The 22595-nt window shown below is 50.2% G+C and overlaps 1 protein-coding gene across 1 annotated transcript; it reads left to right on the top strand.

The window, feature by feature from the left end:
- Positions 1 to 2421: 2421 nt before the first annotated feature.
- On the top strand, positions 2422 to 22569 carry LOC144733635 (histone-lysine N-methyltransferase PRDM7-like). The gene is made up of 10 exons (XM_078615661.1): positions 2422 to 2495; positions 3678 to 3810; positions 6682 to 6846; positions 8427 to 8503; positions 10313 to 10508; positions 12517 to 12642; positions 13660 to 13925; positions 15002 to 15069; positions 17386 to 17648; positions 19611 to 22569. The coding sequence occupies exons 2-10, from the start codon at positions 3690 to 3692 to the stop codon at positions 20303 to 20305; spliced, it is 1977 nt and encodes a 658-aa protein (XP_078471787.1). The 5' UTR covers positions 2422 to 2495; positions 3678 to 3689; the 3' UTR covers positions 20306 to 22569.
- Positions 22570 to 22595: the final 26 nt, after the last annotated feature.

The following is a 22595-nucleotide window of genomic DNA, read 5'->3' as shown; positions in this document are numbered from 1 at the left end:
CCCCCACCCCTCCTCCCCCCCACTCCGCCTCCCCCCCACTCCCCCACCCCCCACTCTCCCACCCCCCATCGCTCCCCCCACCCCCACCTCACTCCCCGCCACTCCCCCCCACCCCTCCTCCCCCCCACCTCTCCTCCCCCCCACCCCTCCTCCCCCCCACTCCCCCAACCGCCATTCCGCCCCCACCCCCTCCTCCCCCCACCCCCCACTCCCCCCCACCACCACCAATCGCCGCTATTGGCCACTGAGTGACGGTGACGTCACCACGGCGCCTGTGCCAGGCTGGGTGCACTTCGAGGCTGCCGCGTGAAGTGTCGACGGCTCGACACTGAGGTGGTGACGTCACGCGAGCGTTGTGTTTAACGATTTAACCACGTGACGATATTACGATATTAGCGTAAAAATATGAACATTAGCTGAAGTGATGTGAATACGTTCGGATTACCTCAAGTAATGTTACATTTACCTGAGGTGATGTTACCTCCCGCGAGGTAAAGTTACCTCATTTGAGATAATGTTACCTTACCTGAGGCAATTTTACCTCTGCCTGAGGTAAAGTTACCTCGACCTAACGTTATATTACATCGCTTGAGGTAAAGTTACCTCAGCTGAGGTAAAGTTACCTCGCCTTCCATTGTATTCCGATTACCTTACCCTGAGGTAATAATCACGCGATAATTGTGTTTAATGATTTAACCACGTGAGAATATAACGATATGAGCATTAGCTGAAGTGATGTGAATACGTTAGGATTACCTCAAGTAATGTTACATTTACCTGAGGTAAATTTAACATTACTTAAGGTCAAGTTACCTCTATCTGAGGTAAAGATACCTCGCCTGAGGTGAAATTAACAAACCTGGGGTAATGTTTCCTCTCCCTGAGGTAAAGTTACTTCACCTCAGATAGTGTTACCTCGCCGAAGGTAAAATTACATCACCTGAGGTACATTTACCTCACTTAAGGTCAAGTTACCTCTATCTGAGGTCAAGATACCTCACCTGAGGTGACATTAACTAACCTGGGGTAATGTTTCCTCTCCCTGAGGTGAAGTTACTTTACCTTAGATAGTGTTACCTCGCCGAAGGTAAAATTACGTCACCCGAGGTAAATTTATCTCACTTAAGGTAAAGTTACCTCACCTGAGATAAATAAAACTAACGTGGGGTTCTGTGATCTCTGCCTAAGGTAAAGTTACTTCACCTGAAGTCATTTTACTTCAGCTAAGGTAATCTTACCTCGCATGTGGTAAAGTTACCCCATTTGAGATAATGTTACCTCTAACTGAGGTAAAGTTACTTTACCTCAGGAAAAGTTACCTCACCTGAAGTAATTTTACTTCACCTAAGGTAATGTTACCTCGCATGAAGTGAAGTTACCTCATCTGAGGTAAAGTTACCTCATCTGAGGTAAAGTTACCTCGCCTGAGATAACTTTATCGTTATTTTACATCACTTGAGGTAAAGTTACATCACCTGAAGTAAAGTTACCTCTACCTAATGTAATGTTACTTCACTTGAGGTAAAGTTACGTCACCTCAGGTAAATTTACATCACCTGAGGTAAAGTTACTTCGCCTGAGGTAAAGTTACCTCTACCTGAGGTAATGGTACCTCTATCTGAGGTAACGTTACCTCACCTGAGGTAAAGTAACCTCAGGTGAAGTAAAGTTACTTCTATCTGAGGTAAATTTACCTCACCTGAGGTAAAGTTATATCACCTGAGGTAATGTTACCTCGCCTGAGGTAAAGTTATCTCCATGTGAGGTAAAGTTATTTCACCTGATGTAGTTACCTCAGGTGAAGTAAAGTGACGTCTATCTGACGTAAGGTTACCTCACCTGAGGTAATGTTACTTTACCTCGGATAGAGGTAACTTTACCTCTACCTGAAGTAAAGTTACCTCCCCTGAGGTAATGTTACCTCATCTGAGGTAAAGTTACCTCACCTGAGGAAAAGCTACTTCACCTGAGGTAAAGTTACCTCTACCTGAGGTAATGTTACCTCACTTGAGCAAACTCTTTGCGACTCCGATAATTATAAACCCCCCCCCACTCCCCCCCCACCCCATCACCCCCCACCCCATCACTCACCCCCACCCCTCCCACTCCCCACTCCCCCCACCCCTCCCACCCCCCACTCCCCCCACCCCTCCCACCCCCCACTCCCCCCACCCCTCCCACCCTCAATTCCACCCTCCCACCACTCACCAACCGCCATTCTGCCCCCACTCACCCCCACCACCTCGACCCCCTCCTCCCCACACCCCCAACCGCCATTCCGCCCCCACTCCGTTTCCCCCCCATTCCCCCCCCTCCTCCCACTCCCCCGAACCGCCATTCCGCCCCACCCCCTCCTCCCCCCACCCCCCACTCCCCCCCACCACCACCAATCGCCGCCATTGGCCACTCAGTGACGGTGACGTCACCACGGCGCCTGTGCCAGGCTGGGTGCACTTCGAGGCTGCCGCGTGAAGTGTCGACGGCTCGACACTGAGGTGGTGACGTCACGCGAGCGTTGTGTTTAACGATTTAACCACGTGACGATATTACGATATTAGCGTAAAAATATGAGCATTAGCTGAAGTGATGTGAATACGTTCGGATTACCTCAGTAATGTTACATTTACCTGAGGTGATGTTACCTCCCGCGAGGTAAAGTTATCTCGCATGAGGTAAAGTTATCTCACCTGAAGTAATTTTACTTTACCTGACGTAATTTTACCTCTGCCTGAGGTAAAGTTACCTCGGCCTAACGCTATATTACATCGCTTGAGGTAAAGCTACTTCACCTGAGGTAAAGTTACCTCGCCTTCCATTGCATTTCGATTATGTAACTCTGAGGTAATAATCACACGATCATTGTGTTTAACGATTACGCTAATATTACGATATGAGAATACGTTAGGATAACCTCAAGTAATGTTACATTTACCTGAGGTAACATAACCTCACCTGAGGTAAGGTTACCTCGACCTGAGCTTACCTCAGGTCGAGGTAAAGCTGGAGCTCGTTCTTCACCTGAGGACGGCTGCTTGCGTTGTGGCCGAAACGTCGTGAGAATTATTTTATTATGTTTTATTTTTATTATTTTATTACTTCCCTTTTACCGAAGTACACACACTTTACCACAACGACAAACATCCCCCGTGTAGCCTCTAACAGGCTGTTAGTGGCACACGAGGGGGTGGGTGGCCAGCACCACGCCCGGCCGCCTTTGTCTCCCCAGTGGCGATGTTCACTACACACCGCTACACCAGGAACTCATTTGAGGCCGAGTCGACCTAGGGGATGAGGTCCAGGACCGGTTCAGATGATCGTCACTGCTGTTGGTGGTGGCCGTGAGCGGGAATGGAACTGGGGTCTCTGACCGGTGACGATCTTCTGAACCGGTCCTGGGCCTCATCCCCTAGGTCGACTCGGCCTCAAATGAGTTCCTGGTGTAGCGGTGTGTAGTGAACATCGCCACTGGGGAGACAAAGGCGGCCGGGCGTGGTGCTGGCCACCCACCCCCTCGTGTGTCGTTCCGGCCTTCATAGGCGCCGCTCGCTCACAGCGCTTGACCCGACAGTCTGTTAAGGCCACACGGGGGATCTTAGTCTCGTATCCCTGTGACTCCGTCTCCGTGACTGCGTCTGACCGTCGTCCACGTCTCGTCCCTCTGTGTCTCTGCGCCTCAGCAGCAGCAGGAGATGGGCGACTTCCGAGACATCAGAGGCTTCTTCACCAAGGCCGAGTGGAGCGATCTGGCCGAGTGCGAGAAGCGGCGCTACAGGAACATCAAGCAGAACCACGCCGTCCTGCTGAACCTCGGTGGGTACGGCAGGCCGAGCCTGTCATATATCTGGAGTCTGCGTGTGTCTCTCCCCGGTGAGATGTTAACTACCTCGCCTGGTCTACAGGAGGTCGTGGGTTCGATCCCGGTCCTCCGCGTTTTCGCTCCACATGTAGAATCAACATCACGCGTTTAACGTATTTGGCTGCTGCTATAAATGTGCACGTGGTAAGCCACTTGGTTGAGCCGTCATTTGTGGCAGCCAGGTCGCTTCTGAAGAAGAAGCCAATAGCTCAGTGGACTTCACCTGGTGAAGTAAAAATAGATTTAGTTTTAGTTTAATGATTTGTTTACCTTTCCTCTACTTTGCACGCCTATCGTGTTTGTGTTTTGTGTTGTTGTAACTTTCTGACCCCGTGCCCCCTATGGGACATCTATGAAAAAGAGCTTCATAGCTCATCCGATTCATAATTCTAGTCACGTAGGTAAAAAATAAAATTAAAATTAATAAAAGTTTTATTAATTTTAATTTTAAAATTTTAAAATTAATAAAAGTACTTTTATAAATTTTTATGAAAATTAATAAAAGTAGTTTTATTAATTTTAAAAAATAAATAAAAGTAGTTTTATTAATTGTCATTTTATTTTTTACCTACGGATTCATAATGTTGGAGAAGAAACCCACAACATTTACAAAAAAAAAAATTTTACTTAAAACTTTCGTGACTGCAGGAATTCATAATCTTTGGATCTTTCGGTAAAGTGGCGTAGATAGAAAAACTAAAATTAAAATGATGTGAATAAAAAAATATTTGAAATTAAAATAATATAAAACCAAAAAGCACTAATGTATAGTTCAAAATACATTAGTCTTCTTGGTTCTTTCGGTAAAGTCACGTAGAAGGGAAAAAATAAAAATACTCCTATCGTGTTTCTGTATTGTGTTGTTGTAACTTTATGACCCCGTGCCCCCTATGGGACATCATAGCTCATCGGATTCCTAATGTTGGAGAGTAAACCCACAACATTTACAAAAATAGTTTATTTATTGTGTGTGATTTGTTTACCTTTCCTATACTTTGCACTCCTATCATACTCTTAGGTTTTTTCGGTAAAGTCACGTAGGTAAAAATAAATGAAAAATAATATAAATAATATAAATACAAAATGTATTTCTATTATTATTTCTATTATTTTTCTTTTTTCTTTTTACCTACGTGACTTTACCGAAAAAACGTAAGCGTATGAATCCTTGCAGTCACGAAAGCTTCAAGTCTAGAATCACTCCTATCGTGTTTATAGAACCGGCCCTAGACCTTTGGGGGCCCTAAGCAAAATTTGGTTGGAGGCCCCTTTGATGTATGATTTTTTTCACTCACTCGCTCGCAGTGACTCTAGGGGGCCCTCTGCTGGCCACGGGGCCCTTTGCAATTGCAAGGGTCGCTTAGTGGCTAGGCCGGCTCTGCGTGTTTACTGTATTGTTTGGTGTTGTTGTAGCAGCCAAACAATATAAATGAACGTAGTGGCGGTACACCGTTGCGCTGTATTAAATAATCAGCACATTTTTGGCAAAATTTTTATTTTACTCACGATTCACGACCACGGTCAGAAGGATATTTCGGGGTGGTGGTGGTGGTGGTGGTGGTGCGTCAAAATCAGTTGTCGTGATGCCCAAGCGGTGAGAAGATGGAACGTTACATGAGCAGCACTGAACACGAAGCTTCGCAGTCTGTTGCCGTACAGCGGCGCCCAGTCTGATGACGATCGGCTGCTCCGTGCTCCAGTGGCAAGATTGGACTCCTCGTGCCCCTAGAGACTCGGTCGGACGGTGCCTCGATACGACTCGTGGTGTCGCCACCGCACGTTCGGAATGGGGGACGCGGCTGCTGAATCTGAGTGCAACTTCTGATGAAGAGTCCTGCAGCTCACTCAAGGGGCAACAGCGACATCGTCGGGACTATGAAAAAATTAACCCGTAAAAACAAATGTTTTTCACTATAAATCCTTTATATGCGTGGCGGCTAGAGTCCTCTCGTCCTCTGGCTTGAGATGGCTGCCACCTATGGGTCAGATGATTGCCTGCCACCATTAAGCAATTGGTAATTAAATATAATATTTTTTTTTCCTAAAAAGTGAAAAGTTATGGAAAAAAAATTTCACGAAAATAAATTGTCACGCACAACGAGTCTGTGTGCAAAATGTCAGCTCGATTGAATCACGGGAAGTGGGTTTAAAAACGACCGAAAGATTTGCACGGTCGTAAGCGAGCAAGCAAGCAAGTGAACTTAATATAAAGGATTTAAAAATAAGAATAGGTTTTACGCTTTATGGGAATGAAACAGGAGGTGTTTAGATGTTCAAACACCAGATAGATTATAGCTTTTGCAAGGAATCAGGTGACTGCATTAACCACTCGAACTTGTGCTGAACACGCAAACAAACACGCTCTGATAATAATTAATCATTGTCTTTGAAACTGATTGGTCTACCCCAGAGACAGCCTTCTTCATGGCCTAGTCTCACCAGTGTCAGACCAGAGAACAACACCAAAAGGCGACCAGCGCAAAGACAATGCAGTGTCAAGAGCATTTCTAGCTCGGGGTGAGCAGCTATATCATGGGAACTTTTTGCCAGTATCAAAGTATGAAAAATAAGAATCGATTTTACCCTTTCTGGCAATAAAACAGGAGGCGTTAAGATGTTCACACACCAAATAGATTATTCCTTTTGCAAGGAATCAAGTTACTGCATTAACCACGCGTACTTGTGGTGAACACGCAAACAAACACGCTCTGATAATAATCACATCGTCAGGACTGTGTTACGAGGACCCGGTGTGTTGCTATGCTGCACCGGTGTACCGCCAATACGTCCAAATAACAATGACCGACTGCCTCCTTCTTGCGCAGGGATGAACCCGGCCCAGCCCGAGTTCATGCGCGCACGCGGCAAGCGCAGGGCGAGGGGGAATGGAGCGGAGTGCGGGCGGTCGAGCGACTCCGACGAGGAGTGGACGGGGAGGAGGAAGAGGAAGGAGGTCGCGATGCACGGAGGACGAAGAGGCAGAGGCAAACGTAAAAGGGCGCTTGCAGACCGTGCAGAGACCCCCTGTAGACTCACACAGAGACCCCCTGTAGACTCACGCAGAGACACCTTGTAGACTCACACAGAGACCCCCTGTAGACTCACACAGAGACCCACTGTAGACTCACACAGAGACCCCCTGTAGACTCACATAGAGACCCCTGTAGACTCACGCAGAGACCCCCTGTAGACTCACACAGAGACCCCCTGTAGACTCACACAGAGACCCCCTGTAGACTCACACAGAGACCCCCTGTAGACTCACACAGAGACCCCCTGTAGACTCACACAGAGACCCCCTGTAGACTCACATAGAGACCCCTGTAGACTCACGCAGAGACCCCCTGTAGACTCACACAGAGACCCCCTGTAGACTCACACAGAGACTCCCTGTAGACTCACACAGAGACCCCATGTAGACTCACACAGAGACCCCCTGTAGACTCACACAGACCCCCTGTTGACTCACACAGAGACCCCCTGTAGACTCACGCAGAGACCCCCTGTAGACTTACACAGAGACCCCTGTAGACTCACACAGAGACCTCCTGTAGACTCACACAGAGACCCCTGTAGACTCACACAGAGACACCCTGTAGACTCACACAGAGACCCCTTGAAGACTCACACAGAGACACCCTGTAGACTCACACAGAGACACCCTGTAGACTCACATAGAGACACCCTGTAGACTCACGCAGAGACCCCCTGTAGACTCACAGAGACCCCCTGTAGACTCACGCAGAGACCCCCTGTAGACTCACACAGAGACCCCCATAGACTCACACAGAGACCCCCTGTAGACTCACGCAGAGACCCCCTGTAGAATCACACAGAGACCCCCTGTAGACCACACAGAGACCCCTGTAGACTCGCTTGATGAAGCTGGTTGTAATCACCAGCGAAACGTCACAGTACCATACTCGAATTGTGAATGTTGTGGGTTTACTGTCCAACACACAACTGGTTAGTGCTGAACTAGTAACTAATTGGCACGTTTTGTTTACCTGACAAACCTTACGGATTGGCTGCGTCGGGTGGTGACGGGTTTAACGACGCATTTATATTAACACCATATAACCCAAAAAAACCTTTATTAATAATATTGGTCGCGAAATCCTACATGTTAAACTGGTTAGCAGTCTGTGCTATGAACCTGGCGACCCGGTTCGATTCCTGCTCACGGTCAACACCAGTGACGATTATCTGAACCGGTCCTGGGCCTCCCCTAGGTCGACTCAGCCTAAAATGAGTACCTGGTGTGGTGTGTAAACATCGCCACTGGGGAGACAAAGGCGGTCGGGCGTGGTGCTGGCCACCCACCCCCTCGTGTGCCGTGCCGGCCTTCATCGGTGCTCACTAACTGCACTTGCCCCTACAGTCTGTAAAGGCTATACGGGAGATCTTTGTCTTTGCATATGTTCATGCGTGTCCGCGTGTGTTCACGTGTGTGCGTGTGTTCACGGGTATCCATGTGTTCACACACATGGACGCGTGCGTTCGTGTGTTCACGTGTGTGCGTGTGTTCACGTGCGTGTGTGTGTTCACGTGCGTGCGTGTGTTCACGCAGGAGGAGGCAAGGGGGCTGCTTCACGCTGGGCCACCGTGGGAGAGTCGCACGCGAGGGCAGCTCCCAGCAAGCGCAAGGTCTCTGTGCACAGCGCACGGCACTCCTCTCGTTACAGCTGCTGCTGTTGTTGTTGTCTTTAGTTTGTTGTCCTTCACCCGCACCTCCCATTAGCGAGGTTGGCTACGTACGGTGACGAAGAAATTCAACGTACATACATACTACTAGACACTGCTATACCAGGGACGTGCGGTCAGGGGAGGCAGGCGAGGCAGAGCCTCACCTGTCATATACTCCAATGAAAATAGCTGTTAGGGGCTGTCCATAAATGACGTCACGTGATTTTTGACGATTTCTGACCCCCCCCCCCCTCGTCACACGGCGTCACAAAAAGCCAGACCCCCCCCCTCAAATATGACGTCACAAAGCTTTGCCACCCCCCCCCCCCAAAACAAACAAAACTTGCTTCAAATCGCTTTAAACTATTGTCATTGTAGTGCGTATTTAATGTAGCGCTGCACTTTGATGTTGTAGGAGAAAACATTTATTGAAAAGTCTATTTAATTAAGTAGAACGTGTTGTCTATATTTATTTAAAGTTGTGCATTTTGATGTGACGTCACATTTCTCAAACCCCCCCCCCCCCTTATCACACATCGTCACAAATGTCTGACCCCCCCCCCCCCCCCAGGTGCGTGACGTCATTTATGGACGGTCCCTTACGAAAAGTAAAAACAAATTCCACTGATTTGTGTTATAAATGTAATATCTGTATAATTTCAATCATTACAGAGAGATAGTAACAGGCACGCGCTTATTGCCCGCGCTCCATCCAGTTTCTGAGGGGTTGCGCAATCAGAGGAGAGGCTGAGCTCGTCGCTGCCTCACCTCTCGTCTCCCTGTATTTGCAGCGGAGCTCCGCAAATTTGGCGATTTTGACTATCAAAATTATTGGAATCGTACAGAAATGACGTAACACAGATCAGTGGAAGAATCTTAATTTTCACTTTATTATTTTGTACTTTTCGTAACAGCTATTTCCATTGGAGTATAACAGGTGAGGCTGTGCCTCCTCTAACTCGCCTCACCACGGGGAGAGAGAAAAAAAATTAACCCGTAAAAACAAAGTTTTTCACTATAAATCCTTTATATGCGTGGCGGCTAGAGTCCTCTCGTCCTCTGGCTTGAGATGGCTGCCACCTATGGGTCAGATGATTGTCTGGCAGCATTAAGCAATTGGTAATTAAATATTAAAACAATTTTCCCTAAAAAGTGTAAAATTTTGGAAACATTTTTTCACGAAAATAAATTGTCACGCACAACGAGTCTGTGTGCAAAATGTCAGCTCGATTGGATCACGGGAAGTGGGTTAAAAAACGACCGAAAGATTTGCACGGTCATAAGCAAGCAAGCAAGCAAGTGAGCTTAATATAAAGGATTTTAAAAAGACGAAGACTTGAAATATACTCCAAATATACATCAGCAGGCGTCAGGATTAGGATAAAACCCATGACCTCCTGCATACCAGGAGAGGTTGTTAACATCTAGTCACCATGCCCCCCCTGCATGGCACTCTGGTACAACGTTTGGGCTTCTTGTTTATTAATTAGTTTAGTTGTGAAGAGGCTTGGCCTGCCATACCCACCGAGGTTCAGCATGACGGCATGGTTCTGCTTGATGTATGGAATCAGATTTACAGAATCAGAATATCAGAATCAGAATATGTATTGTACTGGAGGAATCCGATGAGGTGTCAGGGTCGAGATCGAACACGCGACCTCCTGCGTACCAGGCGAGGGAGTTAACATCTCCTAGCCACTGCTGGTCACCGCACCAACTCCACCCCCCACACCCCCTCCGCCCCCTCACCCCACCGCCCCCTCCGCTCAGACTAAAGCGGAAGCCCTGGAGTACGTGTGGAGCATCTTACAGGGCGTGGAGGATGAGGCGCAGCAGCAGGAGGAGGAGTTCAGGGGATTTGAGCTGAGGGAGGTGCACAAGGCCAGGATGGCGATGTTCAGGCTGGAGCGCAGAGCCACCACCTGCAAGGAGGCCCTGAGGGTGGCGCTCCAGAGGATACGTGGAGGTGCGTAGCCTGCAGCGGTGATTTCTTTTCTCACCGGAACTCCACACTCCCCTCTATTCTCACCGGAACTCCACACTCCCCTCTATTCTCACCAGAACTCCACACTCCCCTCTATTCTCACCGGAACTCCACACTCACCTCTATTCTCACCAGAACTCCACGCTCCCCTCTATTCCCACCAGAACTCCACACTCCCCTCTATTCCCACCAGAACTCCACACTCCCCTCTATTCTCACCGGAACTCCACACTCCCCTCTATTCTCACCAGAACTCCACACTCCCCTCTATTCCCACCAGAACTCCACACTCCCCTCTATTCCCACCAGAACTCCACACTCCCCTCTATTCTCACCAGAACTCCACACTCCCCTCTATTCTCACCAGAACTCCACACTCCCCTCTATTCCCACCAGAACTCCACACTCCCCTCTATTCCCACCGGAACTCCACACTCCCCTCTATTCTCACCAGAACTCCACACTCCCCTCTATTCTCACCAGAACTCCACACTCCCCTCTATTCCCACCAGAACTCCACACTCCCCTCTATTCCCACCGGAACTCCACACTCCCCTCTATTCTCACCAGAACTCCACACTCCCCTCTATTCTCACCAGAACTCCACTCTCCCCTCTATTCCCACCAGAACTCCACACTCCCCTCTATTCTCACCAGAACTCCACACTCCCCTCTATTTCCACCGGAACTCCACACTCCCCTCTATTCCCACCAGAACTCCACACTCCCCTCTATTCTCACTGGAACTCCACACTCCCCTCTATTCTCACCAGAACTCCACACTCCCCTCTATTCTCACCAGAACTCCACACTCCCCTCTATTCCCACCGGAACTCCACACTCCCCTCTATTCTCACCAGAACTCCACACTCCCCTCTATTCTCACCAGAACTCCACACTCCCCTCTATTCCCACCGGAACTCCACACTCCCCTCTATTCTCACCAGAACTCCACACTCCCCTCTATTCCCACCAGAACTCCACACTCCCCTCTATTCCCACCGGAACTCCACACTCCCCTCTATTCTCACCGGAACTCCACACTCCCCTCTATTCTCACCAGAACTCCACACTCCCCTCTATTCCCACCGGAACTCCACACTCCCCTCTATTCTCACCAGAACTCCACACTCCCCTCTATTCTCACCAGAACTCCACACTCCCCTCTATTCTCACCAGAACTCCACACTCCCCTCTATTCCCACCAGAACTCCACACTCCCCTCTATTCTCACCGGAACTCCGCAATCTGCTGTTGCTGCTGATGGAAGTCGCCACTGCTGTTGATGCTACTGCTACATGTGCTCCTGTCAGTGCTGCTGCTGGTACTGATGCAGCCTATGAACTAAACGATGTTTATTTTACCAGGGTAAGCCGCACTGAGCTGTGTAGCTGTTTCTCAGAAGCGACCTGGCTAACACAAATGAGAGCTCAACGAAGTGACTTGTCATCATCATGGTCATTACGTGGACATTTATAGCAGCCAAATACTCTCAACGCGTGACGTTGATTCTAAATGTCGAGGGAAAAAACCGGAGGACCCGGAGAAAAATCTACGCAATCACGGGGAGGTATTCGCCATGATGGTTTGCACAGACAAGGAATTTACTATGGCCGGAAGGTGCATACATTCAACATGTAGGAATAAGTGGTATACAGTCTAACTATACTAAAATTACAAAGTCTAACTAATACTAAGGGGCTAAAGTATGTAAAATTGTGAATAAATGTACAATATAAAATGTAAACTAGCCGTAATATACAATCTAAAAATACAAAAATACAAATAGGGTAACATGTTGTAAACTATACAGTCGGGATGGAACCCACGACCTCCTGTAGACCATGCGAGGGAGTTAACATCTCGCCACGGAGGAGAGAGAGACACGCAGACTCCAAATATACAGCACGCTTCGTCAGGGTCGGGATGGAACCCACGACCTCCCGTATACCAGGAGAGGTAGTCAACATCTCGCCGTGTTTGCTTGCAGGCTCCTCCGTGCCGCCGGCCTCCGCCCAGGCTGTGGCGGTGTCGCGCAGCGCTCGCTACGGCCTGCGCCCGCGCGAGAGGAAAGTCTACACAGAGGTGGAGGAGCCCCAGGACGACGACTTCTTCTGTGAGACCCACTGCTCCCTCTCACTCTCTCTCTCACTTTCTCACTCTCTCTCTCACACTGTCACTTTCTCACACTCTCTCTCACACTGTCACTTTCTCACTCTCTCTCACACTCTCTCTCTCACTTTCTCACACTGTCACTTTCTCTCACTCTCACACTGTCACTTTCTCACACTCTCTCTCACACTGTCACTTTCTCACACTCTCTCTCTCACTGTCACTTTCTCACTCTCTCACACTCTCTCTCTCTCACTTTCTCACACTCTCTCTCACACTGTCACTTTCTCACACTCTCTCTCTCACTGTCACTTTCTCACTCTCTCACACTCTCTCTCTCTCACTTTCTCACACTCTCTCTCACACTGTCACTTTCTCACACTCTCTTAGGGGCCGTCCATTAATGGCGTCACGCGATTTTGGACCCCCCTCCCCCCCATCACACGGCATCACAAAAAGTCAGACCCCCCCCTCAAATGTGACGTCACAAAGCTCATTTAATATGCTTAAAATCGCTTCAAACTATTGTCATTGTAGTGCATATTTAATGTGGCACTGCAGTCTGATGTTGTAGGAGAAAACATTTATTAAAAAGTATTTAATTAAGTAGAACGTGTTGTCTGTGGTTCCTCACACATCGTCACAAATGTCTGACCCCCCCACCCCCCCTAGGTGCATGACGTCATTTATGGACGGCCCCTTACTCTAACTTTCTCACACTCTCTCCTATCTCTCTATTGCTCCCGCGCTCTCACTCGATATATTCCACCTGCTCCCTCTCACTCTCTCTCCACTCTCACTTACCTCCCTGTCTTTTGCTCCCTCACTCAGGGATGCAGGGAGGGAGCAGGGAGGGTGACAGGGTTTACATCTCCGATGAGCGAGCTAAAGAAGTTCACAATGCAGAGAGGGAGGGAGGCATCTGTCTGGAGCGCTCCTCACCCTCTCACAGTGCCACTGCTGCTGCTGTTGTTGCTACTGCGGTTCGCCCTCCTCCCGCTGCTGCTGCTGTGGCTCTCAGTCTGCGAGCTGTGCAGGGATTTCTACTTGGGGGAGTGCTCCGTGCACGGCCCGCCAGAGTTCATCGCGGACGCGGCCGTGGCCCCGGGAGTGGCCAATAGGGCCCGGCTCAGCCTGCCCCAGGGCCTCACCGTCGGCGCCTCCTCCATTGCCGGCGCCGGCCTCGGGGTGTGGAGCAACAGGAAGAAGCTGCCCAAGGGGGTGATGTTTGGGCCGTACCAGGGAGAGGTGTCTGAGGAGAACCCCGTGAGCGAGTACTGCTGGCTGGTGAGCTGCTGCTGCTGCCACTGCCACTGCTGCAGCCTCCTCCTATTCCTACATCATCATCATGTGTGTGGAGAGGAGGCTCGTGAAGGAGATACAGAGAAACCCATAGCTTCACACAGTCACCCACAGACTCACACAGAGACCCAGAGACTGGCACAGAGAGACCCACAGACTCGCACAGAGACCCATAGCCTCACACAGTCACCCAGAGACTGGCACAGAGGAGACCCAGAGACTTTGCACAGAGACCCAGAGGCTCGCATAGAGAGACCCACAGACTTGCACAGAGACCTAGAGACTTGAACAGAGACCCAGAGACTCACAGTGGGACACACAGACTCACACAGAGACCCAGAGACTCGCACAGAGAGACCCAGATACTCACACAGAGGCTCAGAGAATCGCACAGAGAGACCCACAGACTCACAGAGAGACCCAGAGACTCGCACAGAGACCCAGAGAATCGCACAGAGACCCACAGTCTCACACAGAGCCTTAGAGACTCGCACAGAGACCCAGAGAATCGCACAGAGAGACCCACAGACTCACACAGAGACCCTAGAGACTTGCACAGAGACCCAGAGACTCGCACAGAAACCCAAAGAGACTCGCACAGAGACCCAGAGCCCCACACAGTCACCCACAGACTCGCACAGAGACCCCGAGACTCGCACAGAAACCCATAGACTCGTACAGAGACCTAGAGACTCACCCAAATAATTTCAGAGAGACCCCCAGAATCACAGAGTGACCCATAAATTAACGTAATTATAATTTAAACTTGTAACACACAGCAAAGACGGTGGTCACCGCATGGCGCGCGCTTTTAGATGCACTTCTGCGGCCGTCTGGAAGGCTCTTCCTTCCAATATTAGAAGCCACTGGGAGCTATGTACTTTTAAATCTTGTAGATTGAAAACGCATTTCTTTAGAACTGCTTTTAGTGTTTAGTTTGTTGTCCTTCCCCCGCACCTCCGAACAGCACGGTTGACTACGTAGGGCACGAAAGAAGTTCAACTCACAGTCCAACTCACATTAATTATCCGTGAATCTGCTCGTGTGCGTGTGTGTTTCAGATTTACAAAAACAAAAAGGATCGTGAATATGTTGATGCTCAGGATGAATCTAAATCAAACTGGATGAGGTGATTCTTGCCTCAAGGACCACTACACAGAGATCGGAACCACTACACACAGAGACCAGAACCACTACCCAGAGACCAGAACCACTACACAGTGACCAGAACCACCACACACAGAGACCAGAACCACTTCACACAGAGACCAGAACCACTACACACAGAGACCAGAACCACTACACACAGAGACCAGAACCACTTCACACAGAGACCAGAACCACTACACACAGAGACCAGAACCACTACACACAGAGACCAGAACCACTACACACAGTGACCAGAACCACTACACACAGAGACCAGATCCACTACACAGTGACCAGAACCACCACACACAGAGGCCAGAACCACTACACACAGAGACCAGAACCACTACACACAGAGACCAGAACCACTACACACAGAGACCAGACCCACTACAGAGACCAGAACCACCACACACAGAGACCAGAACCACCACACACAGAGACCAGATCCACTACACAGTGACCAGAATCACCACACACAGAGGCCAGAACCACTACACACATAGACCAGAACCACTACACACAGAGACCAGAACCACCACACACAGAGACCAGAACCACCACAGAGACCAGAACCACCACACACAGAGACCAGAACCACTACACACAGAGACCAGAACCACTACACACAGAGACCAGAACCACTACATATAGAGACCAGAACCACTATACACAAAGACCAGAACCACTACACACAGAGACCAGAAGCACCACACACAGAGACCAGATCCACTACACAGTGACCAGAACCACCACACACAGAGGCCAGAACCACTACACACAGAGACCAGAACCACTACACACAGAGACCAGAACCACTACACACATAGACCAGAACCACCACACACAGAGACCAGAACCACTACAGAGACCAGAACCACCACACACAGACCAGAACCACCACACACAGACCAGAACCACCACACACAGAGACCAGAACCACTACAGAGACCAGAACCACTACAGAGACCAGAACCACCACACACAGAGACCAGAACCACTACACACAGAGACCAGATCCACCACACGCAGAGACCAGAACCACTACACACAGAGACCAGAACCACTACAGAGACCAGAACTACTACAGAGACCAGAACCACTACACACAGAGACCAGAACCACCACACACAGAGGCCAGAACCACTACACACAGAGACCAGAACCACAACACACAGAGACCAGAACCACTACACACAGAGACCAGAACCACCACAGAGACCAGAACCACCACACACAGAGACCAGAACCACTACACACAGAGACCAGAACCACTACACACAGAGACCAGAACCACTACATAGAGAGACCAGAACCACTATACACAAAGACCAGAACCACCACACACAGAGACCAGAACCACTACACACAGAGACCAGAACCACTACACACAGAGACCAGAAGCACCACACACAGAGACCAGATCCACTACACAGTGACCAGAACCACCACACACAGAGGCCAGAACCACTACACACAGAGACCAGAACCACTACACACAGAGACCAGAACCACTACACACAGAGACCAGAACCACTACACACATAGACCAGAACCACCAAACACAGAGACCAGAACCACTACAGAGACCAGAACCACCACACACAGACCAGAACCACCACACACAGACCAGAACCACCACACACAGAGACCAGAACCACTACAGAGACCAGAACCACTACAGAGACCAGAACCACCACACACAGAGACCAGAACCACTACACACAGAGACCAGATCCACCACACGCAGAGACCAGAACCACTACACACAGAGACCAGAACCACTACAGAGACCAGAAATACTACAGAGACCAGAACCACTACACACAGAGACCAGAACCACCACACACAGAGGCCAGAACCACTACACACAGAGACCAGAACCACAACACACAGAGACCAGAACCACCACACACAGAGACCAGAACCACAACACACAGAGACCAGAACCACTACACACAGAGACCAGAACCACTACACACAGAGACCAGAACCACCACACACAGAGACCAGAACCACTACACACAGAGACCAGAACCACCACACACAGAGACCAGAACCACCACACACAGAGACCAGAACCACAACACACAGAGACCAGAACCACCACACACAGAGACCAGAACCACTACACACAGAGACCAACCCTGGGCCTCCCCTTGGTCGACTCGGCATCAAATGAGCACCCGGTACGGAGCGTGGTTCCAGCCACACCACCCCCACGTAGCGCCCAGTGCCGGCCCTTAATAGGCGCTCGCTAACGGCGCCCACCCCGCCCCCGCGTCTGCCCGCGCAGGTTCGTCAACTGCGCGAGGAATGAGCAGGAGCAGAACCTGGTGGCCTTCCAGCACCGGGGGCAGATTTACTACCGCACGTTCCGTGCCGTGGGGCCCGGCTCTGAGCTGCTGGTCTGGTACGGCGAGGAGTTCGCCCAGGAGCTGGGCATCGCCTGCGAGGCCGGGCCCTCGCGACGCCGCAGCAGCAACAGCAACGAGATGGCTCCCAGGGCCACCGCCAGAGACCTGCAGCCCGTGCAGCCTCCACCAAGCGAGGAACACTGTGAGCACCGCTCACCAGAGACTAGCCACTGCTCACCAGACTATAGCCACCACTCACCAGAGATGATAGCCACCGCTCACCAGAGATGATAGCCACCACTCACCAGAGATGATAGCCACCACTCACCAGAGATGATAGCCACCACTCACCAGAGATGGTAGCCACCACTCACCAGAGATGATAGCCACCACTCACCAGAGACGATAGCCACCACTCACCAGAGATGATAGCCATCACTCACCAGAGATGATAGCCACCGCTCACCAGAGATGATAGCCACCGCTCACCAGAGATGATAGCCACCACTCACCAGAGATGATAGCCACCACTCATCAGAGATGACAGCCACCACTCATCAGAGATGACACCACCACTCACCAGAGATGATAGCCACCACTCACCAGAGATGATAGCCACCACTCACCAGATATGATAGCCACCACTCACCAGAGATGAAAGCCACCACTAACCAGATATGATAGCCTCCACTCACCAGAGATGATAGCCAGCACTCGCCAAAGATTATTGCCACCACTCACCAGCGATGATAGCCACCACTCACCAGAGATGATAGCCACCACTCACCAGAGATGACAGCCACCACTCGCCATAGACGATAGCCACTGCTCACCAGAGATGATAGGCACCACCCACACTGATAAGGTGCAAATGAGTAACTGGTGTGGTGTGTAGTAGGAGAAATGGCCACTGGAGAGACAAAGGCGGCCATGTGTGGTGCTGGCCACCCTCCCACTCGTGTGCCGTGCTGGCTTTCATAGGTGCCCGATAACAGCACTTGTCCCAAAAGTATATACAGGCTATACGGGGGTTCTTTGTCATTGTGTGTATATATAAATGGAGCCTTCTTCTTAGGTTTTTTCGGTAAAGTCACGTAGGTAAAACATCAAAATGAATGAAAATAAAATAAAATCAAAATTCACGACGTTTCGGAGGCAACACAAGTCTCCGTCATCAGGTGGGACCGTCACAGCCAGATTAGTTGCATCAAGTGAGGCAATGATTCAAGATGTAATCCCTTAAAAGCGAGTTGAGGGGGGGAGGAGAGGGAGGGGGGAGCTCATCAGACTATGGTAGCCAATGAATGGAACGTATCGGGAGGGAGGGGGGGGCGAGGCCAAAAGGGTGGGCGACGGCGTGCAAGCGATTGTGCGCAAGCGGCTAATTACTGCACACGTCAACACAATGGAGCGATTATGCGCAAGCGGCCAACTGCCGCACACGCCAACACAATGGACAGAGAGGGGGAGGGAAGCCTTAATACACATGATAGACAAAAGAACGAAAATGCCCATGTGCTGATACGTTCCATTCATTGGCTACCATAGTCTGATGAGCTCCCCCTCCCTCTCCTCCCCCCCCTCAACTCGCTTTTAAGGGATTACATCTTGAATCATTGCCTCACTTGATGCAGCTAATCTGGCTGTGACGGTCCCACCTGATGACGGAGACTTGTGTTGCCTCCGAAACGTCGTGAATTTTGATTTTATTTTATTTTCATTCATTTTGATGTTTTACCTACGTGACTTTACCGGAAAAAACCTAAGAAGATGATTCCTTGCAGTCACGAAAGCTTCAAATCTAGTATAAATGGAGCCCCCTGCACTACGAACCCGGCCACCTGAGTTCGATTCCCACTCACGGCCAACGTCAGTGGTGAATATTTAGGCCTCCTCTAGGTTGACTCAGCCCCAAATGAGTACCTAGCCTCAACGTGGAAACATCGCCACTGGAGAGATAAAGGCGGCCGGGCCTGGTGTTGGCCACCTACTCCCTCGTGTGCCATGCCGGCCTTCATAGGTACTCGCAAACAGCACTTGCCCAACAGTCTGATATGGCTGTTGGGGACCTTTACCTTTGTATGTACACACACACGTGTGCAAGAGTGTTCATGTCTCGGTGTTGGTGTTTGCGCGTGTGTCTTGTGCCTCTGGGATGATGAAGGTGGAGTGGGTGTGGAGGTCACAAGGCTGCCGTGTCCTGCCTGCAACCGTCAGTTCATCTGCCGCTCTAGTCTACAGCATCACGTGCAGAGGAGACACGCCACTAAGCCCAGTAACAAAAGTCATCAGTGTGACCAATGTCCATACAGCACAGACTACAAGAGTACCTTGAAGATGCACCAGAGAACACACACGGGAGAGAAGCCGTTCAAGTGCACCGTGTGTGAGAAGGCGTTTGCACACACAGCAACTCTTCACACGCACCAGAGAACACACACGGGAGAGAAGCCGTTCAAGTGCACCGTGTGTGAGAAGGAGTTTGCACATTTACAACATCTTCACAGCCACCAGAGAACACACACGGGAGAGAAGCCGTTCAAGTGCACCGTGTGTGAGAAGGAGTTTGCACAGCTATCAGATCTTCACAGGCACCAGAGAACACACACGGGAGAGAAGCCGTTCAAGTGCACCGTGTGTGAGAAGGCGTTTGCAGACCTATCAACTCTTCACAGGCACCAGAGAACACACACGGGAGAGAAGCCGTTCAAGTGCACCGTGTGTGAGAAGGCGTTTGCAGACCTATCAACTCTTCACAGGCACCAGAGAACACACACCGGCCAGAATGCATTTTCTCCTTCCCGTGAAAACAGAAAAGTCAACCATCCTGAGCATAAAGCGCACAGCGCCGAGCTGTGAATTAGTTTTAAACAGGCCACGTGATTAACTGAGGCTGTGCCACCCTTGAAACTGATTTTGAATGTGAACACGGAAACCTACGGATCCTCCTACACCTGCCTCACACTCTGTGGGGGGTGGGAGATTAAACCGACCCGGCCACCCCTCGATTGCAAGTGCGGAGTTCTAGGTCCCAACCACTGCACGTCCCCCCCCCACCCCCATCACCTGGGGGTCCCTGTGTGCGTGAGTGTGCAGAGTCCCTCGTGCAGAGCTGCACTGTTGTTACCCTAGAGGGGGGCACCGCAGGGCGATCCACCTACAGATACCCCAGTCTGCACGTCTCCGGCCGATCTCCATGCGCACCGCGTGCCGTCTCGTAGCCCTGCCCCGTGCGACGTATGTACAGTACGCACAGTACGTACTGTACATACAGTACGTACCCATCCAGCGGTAGACTGAACCGCGGCCGATGACGTAGGTGGCATCCGCTCACAAATCTCCGAACACTCAGTCCCGTAGCCCCGAGCCATCGCTTGCACGATATTCACTTTGCCGCTGAGAGGAAAGCTACGGGGAGGAGGTGGGGGGGGAGTGCTAGGAGAGGACATCTCGGCTGGAGATCTGCGGAGAAGAGCTTCATAGCTCATCGGATTCCTGCGGTCTGAAAAAATATTCTGAGAGGGCGTTGGAAGGGGGGGGTGTAGGTATGAGTGGGGCATCTGCACTTGAATCACCCTGCGTGTTGTTGCTGCCTCCCCCGTTGAAAATGTTCCCAGCGTGAACTTCACCCTTTGCCGTCGCGACGACGACGTTCACGCGCCGTGCGTGAACGTCGTCGACGTGGGAACAACAAAACGCAGTAAAAACTAAAGTAACTTTATCAGTACCGAGGCTCCCACAGGGCCACGCGGGGCAGGGAGTGTGGCACAGTTTTGGCGCCGGCTAGCGCAGAGTGGCGGCGGTCGTGTCGCTACGCTTCTCTGCGGTGAGCAACGACGTCTTTATAACAACAACAGCAGCAGTGCTGCTGCTGCTGCTGCCACTGTTGCGCCACTCTAAATACAATTAACGAGGGCGAGCCGCTCGCTCGTTTCTCGGGATTCTGCATTGAACGGTGACACCCACCCCGTGAACGGTGACACCCACCCCGTGAACTGTGACACAACCCCGTGAACGGTGACACCCACCCCGTGAACGGTGACACCCACCCCGTGAACGGTGACACCCACCCCGTGAACGGTGACACCCACCCCGTGAACGGTGACATCCACCCCGTGAACGGTGACACCCACCGACCCTGCAACTCTGCAGACGTCTCGGGAAAGGGTTGAGAGATTCTCTGCGTCGTCCCGGTTGCTCGCGTGATGTCGCACGGTGGTGGCGCGCGTTGACTCTTACACGTTTAAGAAAGTTGAGCGTTAGTTTGTGATTCTGTTTACAATTATATATATGTACATACTTAAACTAACAAAAATTATTTTGGGATTTTACCAAGTAAGGTCTAACTAGATACGTAGTAGCTCTTTTATCAGACGCGACCACCTGGCCATCACGAATGAAAGCTCAACGAAGTGGCTTATCATTGTGTGGACATTTATAGCGGCCAAATACTCTGATTGCGTGATCTCGATTCTAAATGTCGAGGGAAAAACCGGAGGACCTGGAGAAAAATCCACACGACCACGGGGAGAGAGAGAGAGAGACGCGCAAACTCAAAATATACAGCAGGCGTCAGGGTCAGAATCAAACACACAATCTTCTGTATACCAGGAGAGGTAGTTAACATCTCAACATGCGTTCAGAGTATTTGGCTGCTGTGAATGTCACGTGATGAGCCACTTCGGTGCGCTGCTGTCGTTTGTGATAGCTAGGTCGCTACTACACAGCTCAGTGGGGGCCTTACCTGGAAAAGTAAAATGAATAATAGAAATCTACTGTATTCTTGGTTCTTTTGGTAAAGTCACGTAGAAGGGAAATAATAAAATAATGAAAATTTAAGAATCAAATGAACACGAAGTTTCGATTGCAACACAAGCAATCATCCTCAGGTTATGAAAACCACAGCAACAAATTTATTGCCGTGGTTTTCACACCTGATGATGATTGCTTGTGTTGCAATCGAAACGTCGTGAGAATGATGTTGTTTTATTTTTTATTATTTTACTATTTCCCTTCTACGTGACTCTACCGAAAGAACCAAGAATATGAATCCCTGTAGTGACGAAATCTTCAAATCGAGAAAAAAAATCTCCTCTTCTTGGTTCTTTCGGTAAAGTCACGTAGAAGGGAAGTAATAAAATAAAAATAA

The sequence above is a fragment of the Lampetra planeri genome, chromosome 48 (assembly GCF_965212315.1).
Source record: "Lampetra planeri chromosome 48, kcLamPlan1.2.h2, whole genome shotgun sequence".
NCBI lineage: Eukaryota > Metazoa > Chordata > Hyperoartia > Petromyzontiformes > Petromyzontidae > Lampetra > Lampetra planeri.
Note: the sequence above shows the minus strand (reverse complement) of the source record. Positions and strands in the feature narration are given on the sequence as shown.

Bases quoted from the DNA above. Each gene is read 5' to 3' on its own strand.
- LOC144733635 (XM_078615661.1), top strand. From the start codon at position 3,690: ATGGGCGACTTCCGAGACATCAGAGGCTTCTTCACCAAGGCCGAGTGG. The intron at 12,643-13,659 runs GTGAGACCCACT...TGTGGCTCTCAG, and splicing joins CCAGGACGACGACTTCTTCT to TCTGCGAGCTGTGCAGGGAT. The intron at 13,926-15,001 runs GTGAGCTGCTGC...TGTGTGTTTCAG, and splicing joins TGAGCGAGTACTGCTGGCTG to ATTTACAAAAACAAAAAGGA.